General features: G+C 43.2%; 1 protein-coding gene across 4 annotated transcripts in view; it reads left to right on the plus strand.

Moving 5' to 3' along the window:
* MTR (5-methyltetrahydrofolate-homocysteine methyltransferase) overlaps positions 1–8617 on the plus strand; it is a 136129-nt gene extending 127512 nt beyond the window's left edge. For all 4 annotated transcript variants that reach the window (XM_061404931.1, XM_061404930.1, XM_061404933.1 and 1 more), the window contains 4 exons: positions 542–742; positions 1416–1608; positions 3063–3175; positions 3623–8617. In XM_061404931.1, the coding sequence (XP_061260915.1) occupies positions 542–742; positions 1416–1608; positions 3063–3175; positions 3623–3709 (594 nt within the window). In that variant the 3' untranslated portion in view covers positions 3710–8617. The remainder of the gene's footprint in view (positions 1–541; positions 743–1415; positions 1609–3062; positions 3176–3622) is intronic.
* The last annotated feature ends 5072 nt before the right edge of the window (positions 8618–13689 follow it).

A 13689-nucleotide genomic window follows, 5' to 3' on the forward strand; every position in this document is an offset into this window, starting at 1 on the left:
ACAGAACTCCAGAAGCAGATCCTGCTTTGTTTAATCAGTGTCCTTAGCTGTCTCATGACTCACCACCACCCATGGCTGGCAGCATGTGGCCCTGTGTTGCTGACCTTGGCCGTTGGTTGAACTGCTTCTGTCAATGCAAAGTAGAGGCTTATACACCAAGTAGACCTCTTTTGAACATAACTTCAGGATTTAATGTTGATCTCTAGTTGACAACACTTTTGGAGGGAAAAAAAAAATATCTTATGTAACTGTTTAGGGTTCTAGTTCCAGTAGGCATTCAGTAGATATTTGTGAGTGTGTGAGGTTAACTGGTTTCTCAACTGTGTGTACGTCATATCATATAAGTCTCGTTCCATTTGTTTATTCAACATGTGTTTATTGAACACTCTATATATCATGCACTCTTCTAAATACTGGGGTGAACACAACAGACAGCCCCGTTTGAAGCTTGTATTCATTGGAAGATGCTAGATTGCTGTTTGCTGTGTGTTAGTGCCGCATCCATGCTAATGGCCGCTCCACCCACTCCTTGCGTTTCAAGGCCGAGAAGGACTCTGCCAGCTCGGACCCCTACCTCTGCCTCTCGGACTTCATCGCCCCTCTGCACTCAGGCATCCCTGACTACCTGGGCCTGTTCGCCGTTGCCTGCTTTGGGGTGGAGGAGCTGAGCAAGGCCTACGAGGAGGAGTGTGATGACTACAGCAGCATCATGGTCAAGGCGCTGGGGGACCGGCTGGCCGAGGTAGAACCGTGGTGCCCTGAGGCCAGGGTCCAGGGCTGGGGGCCAGGGACGGGACGGGCATGTGTGTTTATGCATGTGTGTGCTTGAGTGCGTGTGTACTCCTGGCTCTAACAACACGTGTACTCTTAGATCTTGAATTCATGAGTTGCTCTCATGCCTCATCTTTGGGCACAGAGCAGCCTTCAGCAACACTGTAGTTGGAACGGCCCCCAGAGCCTTGATACAATGTTTTCCAGAAGAGCCAGAGAAAAGCCAAACAGATTTCTGATTCAGAGCTTCTCGTTCTGATGTTGAACTCCTCTGTAGATCCCTCATCTTCCTCTGTGGGGTGGGGCAGCCTATGTTGCTGTGGGGGCCACTTCCCTTTTCCCGAGGCCACTGTCACGATCCACCCGCCCCTCCTGGCCACCGTAAACCAGAACCTGAGAGTCAGGAGAAAGTTTGAAGGGCCTCAGAGCTCAGATCTTGGACTATGACCTTTCAGAGTCCAGACAGACCAAAACTGAGCCCCAGAGCCGCTGTTGACACTACAGATGAGTTGAGACTGTCGGCTGTCACTTGTCCCTCTGCGGATCTTCCCTGCCTGCAGGGCGAGTGGGATAGCAGGCAGGATGGAGGCAGGAGAGGGGCTTCCACCTCTGCCTGAGCTGTGTGTTCCGTGTCCTGGTCCCAGGCCTTTGCTGAGGAGCTGCACGAGCGGGTCCGCAGGGAGCTGTGGGGTTACTGTAGTGGTGAGCAGCTGGCTGTGGCTGACCTGCGGAGACTGCGCTACGAGGGCATCCGGCCGGCGCCCGGCTATCCCAGCCAGCCTGACCACACTGAGAAGCTGACCATGTGGAGGCTGGCGGACGTGGAGCAGCGCACAGGTCAGTGCTGGAGAGGGGCGTGCATCTTCCTCGGGTGACACACACAGTAGCGAAGGAGAGGCATGAAGGGGTGACGGGGAAAACATGGAGAGGGGCTTATGGTAAAATCCCCAATCCCGTCTTTCCTCATTGTGCGTGTGCTGAAGTCATGTCCAACTCTTTGTGACCCTATGGACTGTAACCTGCTAGGCTTCTCTGTCCATGGGATTCTCCAGGCAAGAATACTGAAATGGGTTGCCATGCCCTTCTCCAGGGAATCTTTCCAACCCAGGGATTGAACCCACATCTCCTGTGGCTCCTGCACTGGAGGCAGATTCTTTACTACTGAGCCACTGAGGAAGCCCTTTCCTTACTGCTCACAGTCTGTTCTAGCACTTCACCTCCATAACATTATTATTTTCCAACAAGAGGAAAAGAAACAGATTTTAATTTCTGCACATGGAGGTCCTGTAGAAATGGGACCTCTTCCCTCCATATTATCAAGTGGTGGTCTTACATCTCCATCTTTAGGTTTATCAGTTTATTATTTTCCCTTCACCACAACAGATGGGAGCTTAGCTGATTCATACCATCTCACACATCGCCTACCCCATTCCTTAATATATGTGTGTTACTGTTTTCAGCCTCTCCGCTAGTGAGTGACCTCTGTAACCTCTAGTAAGTAACACACTTCACATCGCTCTGTCCTTCCATTCCTTCCAGGAGCATCCCTGGACTTTGGTCTCACAGAACTCTCATCCTTCCCTTCCGCTCCCTTCCTCTTTATATCTACACTACTGTTAACGCACTGTTGTTAGTGGAGGTCATCAGAAGCGTGCCATCCACGCTGGAGAATCAAAGAATGTAGGTGCACGTGGGGAGCTGTGAGGCTTGTTGAATCTGGGCTGGCAGGCTCAGCACAGGCTCAGGAGCCGGGCGGTGGGGATTTAGGACCCATAAGCCAGCGGGGTGACCTTTGGCAAAGCACTTAACCTTCACACTGCCCTGTTGCCTAGTCCAGAAAGTGAATGACGTAGGCTAGGTAGCCGTGACGTGGGCTCTTGCTTAGTGGGGCCCAGCTGTCAGTCATCCCTTAGTGACCTTGGCCCCACAGGAGCCTCTGCAGTCCCAGATGGTGTCCTCAACTCCAGGGTTGGGGTCCTTGTTTAGAAGGCCCGGGTGTAGCCTCTGTGACTGAGCTTGGAGGGCGGGGGAAGAGTGTACAGTCTTCCAGGCCTCCTCCCCACCCCTGCCCTGGTCACAGGAGATCTGCATGTCCTAAATTTGTTCATCCCCTTGGTGGGAGTTTGCTACACCACTCTGCTCACAGCTTTCATGCCACATCATATGTCCACCTAAAAGGCACAAGTTCACTCTCACTCACTTGTAAATAAGACTTTATTGGGTTCCAGCAACTGGCAGGCCTGTCTCAGCACTGAATAAATGTGCATTTTTCCTCATGGTGCTCTCCTCAGGCATTAGGTTAACAGAATCGCTGGCCATGGCACCTGCTTCAGCAGTATCTGGCCTTTACTTCTCCAACTTGAAGTCCAAGTATTTTGCCGTGGGGAAAATTTCCAAGGATCAGGTAAGTTAGCTGTTTCATTGTAGGCAGCATCCCTTGGTGCCTGTCTTGTTTTAAATGGAACTGTTAAAGCTATTTTACATGTGAATGAGAATAAAATGAGAGGCAAAAGATGAAGAAATTTACCCCCACTAATGTCTTGCTTTGGTTTCAACTCATTACTCCAATTCTAGTCCTCCCAGGTATAAATAGACCACCCTCCCCTCCCCTCCCCCTCACCCCAGCCAGGCCTCTAAGCACCAGATAGTTACTACATATTGTTTTTCTGCCCAGAGAATAAGGCACTCTAGTGAATAAATAAATATCTGTCTCTGCTTAACTCAATGGATCACTATTAATATTAAGATAAGACGTGGAAGGTACTTAGAGTATCTTAGTGAATGCTGAGCAAACTTTAGTTCAGAAAGTCGTATCATTTTGTTTTAACAAACTGCCTTTAATCTTTTGCAGATTGAGGATTATGCTTCGAGGAAGAACATGTCTGTGGCCGAGGTTGAGAAATGGCTTGGACCCATTTTGGGATATGATACAGACTAACTTTTTTTTTTTTTTTTAACCTGTCTGTACTTGGTGATCCTCAGGGAAACAGTCCAAAGTGCCTATTATAATCATAACAGCGCAATGGCCAGGAGCCCATCTGCATCTGGTTGCCCTTTGCACCACTCCAGGGTGCGGACCTTTGGGGGGACCTTATAGAAGACCAGGGTCTGGACTTTGAATAAAGAGCAGCGAGTCAGACTCCAGGGGTGTCCCTCCCTTGGGGACTAGAACAAGCTGGAGATGGAGGTCTTTTGCATTTCAAAGCAAGTCAGACTTTTTTCATTTTTATCCCAGACCTAGGAGGTCACTTCAGTTGAATAGAAAATGTGACCCTTTGGCAGAGTGATGCTGTGAGCAATGGGACATTTAAATCTGAGTGGTTAGAGCTGTTACTCTGACAGGGAAGAAGCATCACTCTGCTCTCTCCCGGAGACCTCCTTTCCTGAAGCCTCCAGGAGATGCTTGAAGGCATCCCTTTAGCCAAAGGCACACTCTCCCTGAGGCTTATTAGAGGCGCTCAGGCTGCTTGCCCTAGCGAGTTAAATACAGCATTCTCCAAGCATTTTGTTCTCTCGTAATTTCCTATTCCCTCGCCCTGAGGGGGAGGAAGGAGGTAGGCAGAGGCAGCGGCCGCTAAGGGTGGTTAACCCCTGGGTCCTGTTCCAGAGTTGAGCAGGCTCAGCTGCGCGTCCTGTGCAGAGTGGGTGGACGGGCAGCCTCACTTCTCAGTTCTTCCTTTTCTGCACTGCCCCAACTCCAAACGTGTACGGTATCGGAACAGCACGTGGACTTGTTCATGGTTAGTGCAGGGAGATGGTTGAGAGCGTGGGCTTTAAGTCAGACACACCCGGATTCAAGTTTCAGCTTTGCCACATGCTTGCTGTATGACGGAGGCAAATTGCTTCAGTTCTCTTAACACAATCTTCTCATCTGTAAAATGGGGACAGTGATACTAGTTCCTCTCTTGTGGGCATGAGACGTGGATTAAATGAGAGAACGCATGTAAGGTGGGTAACATGGGTCTGGCATATAGTGAGAGCTTGATAGACAGCAGCTTCTGTGAGGTCTCTAGAGCTCAGCACAGGGTAGGTGCTCAAGGAAAGGGAATAAGAGATTGATGGGGTGAAAAGACATTCAGGAAGTGCACGTGGGAATGACTGGTTCCGTATACTAGGTACCCTTTCTGGAACACACTTGAACACAGTGACTGGAGTAAGAAGCTACTTTCTATGTCATTGGCATCATCAGATCTCATTTCCTGTAAGACAGTCCCCTCTCCCCTCATGGTATAAGCTGGCCTCATCCCAAAGCAGTTACATCAAATATACACTCAGGTATGTTGGAGGTGAAAGGGGGAAAAAGCTTAGCAGTTGATAATCCTATATAACAGCATATACATGTGTTCCTGAAGAGTAACATGGCTTTTCAGGCATCACTGGCCCTTAAAGAGAGAATTATATGCTTTCTTTTAAAAAGAGAATTATATGCTTTCTTTAGGGTCCATTTAATCTGTCCTAGATGCTCAGTTGGAGGACTTATTCCTCTTCCGTAGCAGCTCTGTTACTCTAGGTGTTGGCACATCCTTCTGTATAAGAAAGAATAATCTTTTCCTAATATTTTAATTTATTTTATCTGAATCACACTTGTTAAAAGTTTCCCAGTTTCATTAAATGTTTACCATATCTTTTCTCAACTCATAATGTGACAGAACGGCTTCCTTCATTGTATTGTTGATCTGATCCTGTGATGGATGCCTTTTATCTAAAGACAAAACCAATTTGTTCAAGTTTGAGCCCCTGTATTTTCATTAAAGAATATAGAAGATAGCTTGAGGAAAACCCCTTCTTTAATTTATGTCAGGTGACCTCAAAGGCAGGAAGGTGACCATGCTGTACCCGGAGTCTTTTCTGTGTCTCTGTCATCTAGAACATCACCTTGTCATCAGCATCCATGGCTCTCACATCCACTCGCTCACTCTCATCATTCCCCTTAGGGATCCCATGTTTATTTTTCCCTCTAAAGAAGCACTTGTTTGGAAGCTTGCTCACTCTGCTACCTGTGTATGGGATGGAGGCCAGTGTATGGGATGATGGTAGAGGTCAGGTCTCATAATGTCCTGTTTCTCCTCTGAGACATTCTGCTATTCCTTCCTTTCACAGCTGGGCTCATTTAGAGACTAGCCTGTCTTCTCTCCATTTTTCTCAGGCTTGTCTTCAACAAGTATCTGAGTGTCTGTTTTATGCCAACCACTTTTTCCCATTCTCTCCTTAACTCAGTGAAGTTAAGTGTTTTTTTTTTAAAACCCATCTCTTCTGTCATAAATGACCTCTTAATTGTTAGATCTGTTAAGATCTAACATTGGCTATTCTAGTGATTTTTCTTCTCTGGATTTGGGCAATGTTGACCACTTCAGAAATCGTCTTTCCCTGTTTCCTCCTGACTTCACTTTTCTGGTTAACTTTACATGTTTCTTATTTCTTAGCTTCTTTCATAATTTTCTCTTCCTCTACCCATTTAAATCCTGGTCCTCACGATCCCATCACTAGTTACCTTCTTAGTCATGTAGTTTCAGTGGGCAATCTCATCAAACTAGTATCTTTATCCAGACTCCTCTGTCCTGAAGAACATAGCATAGCAAGCATCCAGTATACAAGAGACACCTCAAACCCAGTGCATCTCAAACCAGTATCATCTTACTCTTCTCAAATTCTTGATATATTCAGTAAGGAAGAATTCTACCATCGCTCCAACAGAAACCTCAAACTCACCCCAATTTGCACATAAAAGACACACTTTTAGTTGGGAAGGTGAAATACTTTCCCCAATACCTTAACCAGATGGTTAAGGTGGGCATTGTTTTAGGTTAAGGCCTGATTTGGGACTTGAAGTATAAAGGTGAAGAAGCAAGGTAGAAACAAGTGAAGAACTGCCTTTGTTCATGAATACTGAAGGTTGTAAGGGTGTCAGATCTCCCCCTAAATTATCTGTAGACTCAACGCCATTTCAAGCAGAAATTCCAACAGAGGTTTGCTGAATGTGATGAGCAGATATTTAAATGTTTGTGGAATGGCAAAGGACTAAGATAGCTGGATGCTTCTAACTATGATGAAGAGGTTGAGGAGACTTACAAGATAGTAAGTTGTATTGAAGAGTCTGTGGTGCAGGCGTTCTGAGCAGTGCGGTGAAATGAGGAGCCTGGAAAGTAGCCCATGCATATATACTGACCTCTGAGATATGATGAGATGGCATGACAGGTCAGTGGGGGACGAAGGGTGACTCCGTAAGTAGTTTTAGAACAACGGTTATCCTTACGGGAAAAATGAAGCTCAGTTCACGCCTCACGTCTCACCTAGCAATCAGTCCCAAATACGTTAAGGTCTGAGTTGCAAAAAGCAAATATTTAAATGTTTGCATGAAGAAAAAAATCTGTGGGCAGGAACAAATCTCTTGAGACATATGCTAACCATTAAAGATGATTAAGTCAAATATATCCAAACTAGCACTTAGGTTAAGCTAGTAAACAATTTAGTGTAGTAAAAAGACAAACCAAGACTTGATATTTACAATACTGTTAACTGAGAAGGAAGTAGTAAGAAGAATATAGAGAGAATTCCTATTTTTTAAATAATAGGAAACAGACTTCCTCTTCCCAGGATGGGATCTAGAGGCGTTCAGGACGGTCCAGCATTTGATATGCCGCTATAAGCTTTCCTACAATACAGCCTCTTAACAAGACTAGGCTGTCCTTAACCCCTGGTAATAGAATCGTTTACCTTTATACCAAGAAAGTTGGGATAGCACTAAAATCCGCATGTGGTGTGTGCCCAGGCCACCTTCAAGGAGTTTGTGCTGTGAGACCTAAGGTTCTTTATGAGGTGGTCTAAAGCAAAAAGACATGTCAGCCAGGCCTGGTTTTCTGTGTGGATATATGTCTGTTACAGGATCAAGTGCACTTTCCTTACCAAGGAGCAGAAAATCAAGCAGAGAGTCAGAAAGCTAAATTTAAGAAATGAAGCTTTTTTGAGTAATTTTTAAAAATCAAAAAGAAGGAAAAAAAAATTAAAAAGACTTGAAGAGGCATTTCACAGAAGAGAAAATACATGGGGCTTATAAATCAATAGAAACCTTGTGAGATACAAATTACTATCACAATGAGCTTGTTAAGTTACATCCATAACATTTACAAAGTTAAGGAATCTAACAGCACCAGGTGCTAAAGAAGATCGTGTGAGCTCATTTCATGATCTGTAAACAGGCGCCCCTGCTTTAGAAAACAACCACACCTCACCAAGTTGAACATTTGCACACTTTGGACTCTAGCTTATGAGTCCACCTTCCAGCTATGTATCCAGTAAAGGCCTGCTTTTGTGTACCAGGAGATATGTACAAAAATGTTTATAGTAACGTCTTCATGATACTTACAACTGGAAAAACTGAAATGCCTTCCTGTCTACAGGACAGCATTTAAGTAAATTAGGTGTATTAACAGTAAGGAATATTATTCTGTAGTAAAAGTATAAGTGAACCACAGCTACACCTGACAAGAAGAATGAATCTCTGAAAATACTAAAGAAAAAAAGTCCCAGGATATGATTGAGGCTATTTTTATTGAGCTCAGAACCAAGCAAAACCAAAGAGCATCTTCTCAATGCGTGTGTAAATGGTAAAACTAAAAGTGTGGAAAAAAAAAAAAAAGATAAGCCAAAACTAACCTCTGAGAGGGAAACAGAGGGAGCAGATATCACGGACACATGGTTAGACGCTGGTTATTAGTAATGTTCAGGTTTTTGGGTTATAGGTTTATGGTTATTTATTATGCTTCACAACTAGTTTAATATTACAGAGTTCTGTATGTATTACATATTATAAAAATAATAAAGGAAAGAATGGAATAATAAGCCAGAATGTGGGGTGCTGACTTTGTAGATGTTTTTTATGTGTCAAATATGTTTTTTAAACAAAGGAAGGACAAAGAGCACAGCAATGCAAAGGTCGGGGGTGGGAGCTGAGAACTGAGCATCTGTGCCCGTGTCCAGCTAGACCCAAGTGTGGCTCCAGATAAAGGCTTTGAAGGATAATCACTGGTGGTACCCTGTGCATAAGCAGAGAATGTAGATGAGGAGAGAGGCATTCTGGGCAAATGGGCCCTGACGGCCTAGGACACTTGGACACCTGACTTTGGAATTGGAAGAATGGCTGGGAATCTTCATCACGGAGGTGGAGGTGTGGATGGGATGGCATCTGGAGAATCTGAAGAGAAGATGAACTTGATTCTGGGACCAGGGACGAGGGAGAGCCAGTGGAGGAGCCGACATGCAGAGTAAAGGAGACCAGGAGAGGGGGCCACGTCGGGCAAAGCAAAGGAAGAGAGGGTTCAAGATCTGATCACAGAGCCTGGTGCTGCCAAGAGCTCTGGGAACAGGACCCCTCACGCGTGACCCTCGTGGAGCATTTGGAGGGCGCTGTGGGTACCGGGGCACACTGCACTAGGTTGAAGACAATAGGAGGTGAGGCAGATTACTCCGTTGTCTTAAGAAGATGGGATGGGAAGATAGAATTGAAAGCGTTTAAGATAGAAAAAGGCTTTTATCCTGAGGAGTAAGTACCAGGTAATGCAAAAACAAACAAACAAAAAAGACTATCATCTACCAATCACCAACATTTTAAACCTTGGGGTTATTCCAAAACCTGCCTTTTTTTTTCTTTCAAACTTCACATCCAATTCATTCTCACACCCAGATGGTTTTACCCACTAAATATCCATGCCTGGTTTAGTGTCTCATAATTTCTCCTCTGGACCCCCTGCCACAGTCTCAGGGTTAGTTTCCTGGCTTCCTTTAGCTGTAAATGAGTGCTCTGATGCTTTATGCTCACACCAATCCTTCTGCCTAAACCAGTCCCCCCTCCACCCCTCAGTGTCTCAGACACACGTGTGAAAAAAACCTCCGTGTTTTGACCCTGCTGCACATGCTCCAGCAGCCCTAAACTGCTGCAGTTTCCCCGCCTGTCCTGAAGCAGGCGTCTGCTTGCGTTGTCCCCTCTGCCTGAAATTATCCCACCCTTGAACTTCAGGAAAGCTTCCCAACCCTCTGCTCCCCTCCTCCTTAGAGCTAAGTGAAATGATATCTCATCTTACCTCCTTAACAGCAGGCTGCATATTTCACAGTGTTCTCATGATAGCAATAGTATATGTCTCCACTAGACTCTGACCTGCTCTCTGAAGGGCAGGTTTGGAACCTTGTTCATCTATGCCGTGTCTAAGAGCTCTTGATTTGTGACAGGTACTCAGTAAAGTTTGTCTTCAAAGAGTAGCAGATGCTTTCTGGGGGCGGTGGTTTGTGAGGAGAGCAGAGTGGGGCCATGCCTCTGACTGGGCTCAGAGTACCCAGAGCCTCACTCAGCACCTGCCCTGTAGTTTGCTACAGAGTTTTCTAAATGAGCAGAGAGAAGCAGTGATGATTTCTTTTGCTCAGAAGGAGACTGGGACATCAGAGCCCTAGCACCTTCCACACCCAACTTAAATTTTTTTAACTACCAGTAAAGATGGCACACTGGCAGCCCTGCAGGAAAACCGCCTCACTACAGCTTCTTACTATAGATCAGCTCCATGTGTTGTCAGATTGCAGAACAGAAAGTATATTATGATAATGTGTGTGTTTTCAAGAAATGTATGCAGTGAAAATATCCACGAAGATATACAAAATTCTTAAACCTCTCTGGGGGATAGGAAGAAGGGGTGAGGACCTCATGGTTTAGGTATGTCTCACTTTCTGCACTGTTCAAATGTTTACAACGAAGATACTGTAAGAAAGATTAGCTTGGCAACAAAATCCAGCCTGAAATAAATGCTATTTTGACTAATCTGAATGAAAATTTTTTGCATTTAAGTGAATTAGCCCCTAAATTCAGTGTCATTTCTCAACACTTAGAATTTCTATCTAATTTCATTTACATTTTCCCATGTTCAAATGTAACTTTCAAAGTTACATTTTGCCTCATGCCTTGCTTTTAGGTGTTATGATATTCTTTTGGAGACTCACAAAGCAAGCAATCTCTAGAACTATTATCTAGGAAAGGATTACAGATTAAATGGTTTTTGAGAACCTTGAGAGTAGATATTCCATGAAGTGGAAGAAACAAAAACCAGACAGACCCATGAATGGTATTTATCACAGTTCCTGTCTTCCACCGTGCAGATACGTATGGCAACCTACAGAGTATGGAGCTTGCAGCCACTGAGAAAAGGACTTTGAACTTTTTACAAGTCTGTTTTATTTCTTCCAGAGATAAACCAGAATAAAGTGACATTTCATTCCAGATTATCTGAAAGAATTCCAATAGTTACTTCTCTTTAATCATGAGATATTATCCTTTTATAGAAAAGAAGGCTGGAACTTCCTTGGTGGTCTAGTGGTTGGGACTCCATGTTTTCAATACAGGAGTCATGGGTTCAGTCCCTGATGAGGGGACTAAGATTCAGTGTGCCATTTGGTGTGGCCAAAAACAAGAATAGGCATTTATTTTGTGCATATTTTCAATGAAAATATGTGAAATTCAGTTGTCTTGGTGAATAGTGCTAAATATCATTAGTGAAAAATACTTTAAGATCTGGGAAGACATGGGGACCAAGTGGCAGCAACTCAGACATCTGAGCTGCCACTGCTGAAAACGGGCCCACAGGACAGATAGTAAATGTGTCCAAGGCTTTTGAATCCATTTGTGTCCAAGGCTTTTGAATCCATTTGTGTCTCCTCTCAATGTATGCAGAATTTATGAATAGTGTTTGGGATGAAAGACTGAGGGAAACTTGGGAGAGATTGATATTAACAAAGGTGAACTCTCCTCAGAGATTAAACATAAAACACCTCAACCTAGAGGAGAAGTATGTTTTATGCAAGCCTTTGATGGTGGAAGGTTGGCTGGGCGATCTTAGCAGAAGCAAAAGAAGGTGATACAGAGGTGGAGCTTTCTATATACGAGGCCTCTCCTGGAGTGTGATGAAAAGATTTCTTCCTCCTAGTGTAAAGCCTTCTAGTGTAAAGTGTAGGATTGTTACATCCTAGAGCAAGATCAGCTGCTTTTCATGGGGGATTTGAAAGAAATCCAAGAACCTGGTGACAGAGGGCTGGTATTGAAATCTAGAGCAGAGTAATATTGCAAAACTCGATGCTTTTCCTGAACTTTGCTTTAGTTTTGTATAATTTGGCTTCTGAATATGATTGTATTTGAATAATGAATCTAAAAATCTAGACTTTCCTTTTCATTTACTTAAATGCACATATACATGAGTATATGTAAACACAGAACAAAACAGGTTCATTTTTAAATTATATATGCGTGCGTGCTAAGTCACTTCAGTCATGTCCGACTCTTTGCAACCCCGTGGACTGTAGCGTGCCAGGCTCCTCTGTCCATGGGATTCTCCAGACAAGAATACTGGAGTGGGTTTCCATTTCCTTCTTCAGGGGATCTTCCCAACGCAGGGATCGAACCCATGTTATGTCTCCTGCATTGCAGGCAGATTGTTTACCAGCTGAGCCACCAGGGAAGCGCATACTGTAATCTATAAAATTCAGCCAACATAAGCTATATAGTTCACATTAAAACCATTGTCTTTATTTTAACTCTTCTTTAGAATTAGTTGCAAATAAGATACTAACCTCAATGTATTTAGAATGAAACTGTAACTATTGCTGTTAAATCAGTGATAAGATTCAAAGGTAACAAATTTATTTTAAAAAGGAAATGTGTGTATAGATCAGTGTCTTTCAAACCTGTACCCCTTTAAAAGGCACATATTCTCACAGACAACCCCACCCACCCCATCTCCCCTCAGTGTGAGTTATACTAGTTTTATTGATTACAACACTGCTTGCATGTGTATTGTTATAAAATCAGGGACAAATTCTTCAAGCTTATTTCACCTATACTGGTACAAAACCAGAATAGAACTATACAAATAAGATTACAAAACTTATAATTTTCAAGTTAAAAACAAGAGGAAATGTATGAATGTTATATTCTGCTTTTCTCAGAAGGATCAACTGTCCAAAGTTGATTACGGCATAAAGGACATCATTAACTATAAAGTATATCACTCCAGAGCCCCTGAAGATTTTTGGTTAGCATGTTAAACATTCCTACATGATATAACTAAAATACCATTTTATATTTTAGAAAGTTTAAAAAATAAGGTATTAGGTGTAATTGGCTTAATTTTTCAGTTGTGATACTTTGGCTTAGTGGCATTGCCATTTCAATAAATTTAAAATATTAAGTAAAGAAATGTTTAGCCTGATATGATAGATTGTTGCTGGTATTTGTGCTCTGCTGAAAGGAGCACATCAAGAAAATTTCAAAAGTTCCAGTGAGAAGATTCTTAGTGTCAAAAGTACTTGGTTATTTTAAAAATAACATAACTCTTTACTGAAAAGTAGCAATTAGCTTTGAGACATATCTCAATGGCTTGTCTTATATAAAGCCTTCCATCTGGCCATCATCTGATTTCTCACATTGCTATGGGCAAATACTAACACATGCACTTTAAACCTGTTGTAAAGTTTAAAAATAAAAAAAATAATAAATAAAAAAATAAAATAAACCTGTTGAGGAAGCTGAAAGACTAGCTTGGTCTTTAGTAGAACCAAGACTGGTTCTTAGTCTGTAGAATTCTATTTCCCTCCACTGTGCCTTCAAATTAATCATCTTGAATAAAGTTATGAGTCAAATATTAATGAGTGGATACATCCTACCTTCACCCCCCCCCCAAAATTTTTTGAGTTACAGAAGGAAAGAGGTGGGGCATCTCTATACAACTTTTTTTTCCCCTATATAAATTTTTGAGTCCATTTCACTTAGCAGAAGGATGAGTTTGGGTAAAACTCTCTTTCATAGTTAGGAAAATGATCAGTAAGGTGAAAATAAAAAACCTAATCCTGCTTCACTTTGTGTGTTATCATCCAACAGACAGATGAGAC

This window comes from Bos javanicus, chromosome 28 (assembly GCF_032452875.1).
Source record: "Bos javanicus breed banteng chromosome 28, ARS-OSU_banteng_1.0, whole genome shotgun sequence".
Taxonomy (NCBI): Eukaryota; Metazoa; Chordata; class Mammalia; order Artiodactyla; family Bovidae; genus Bos; species Bos javanicus.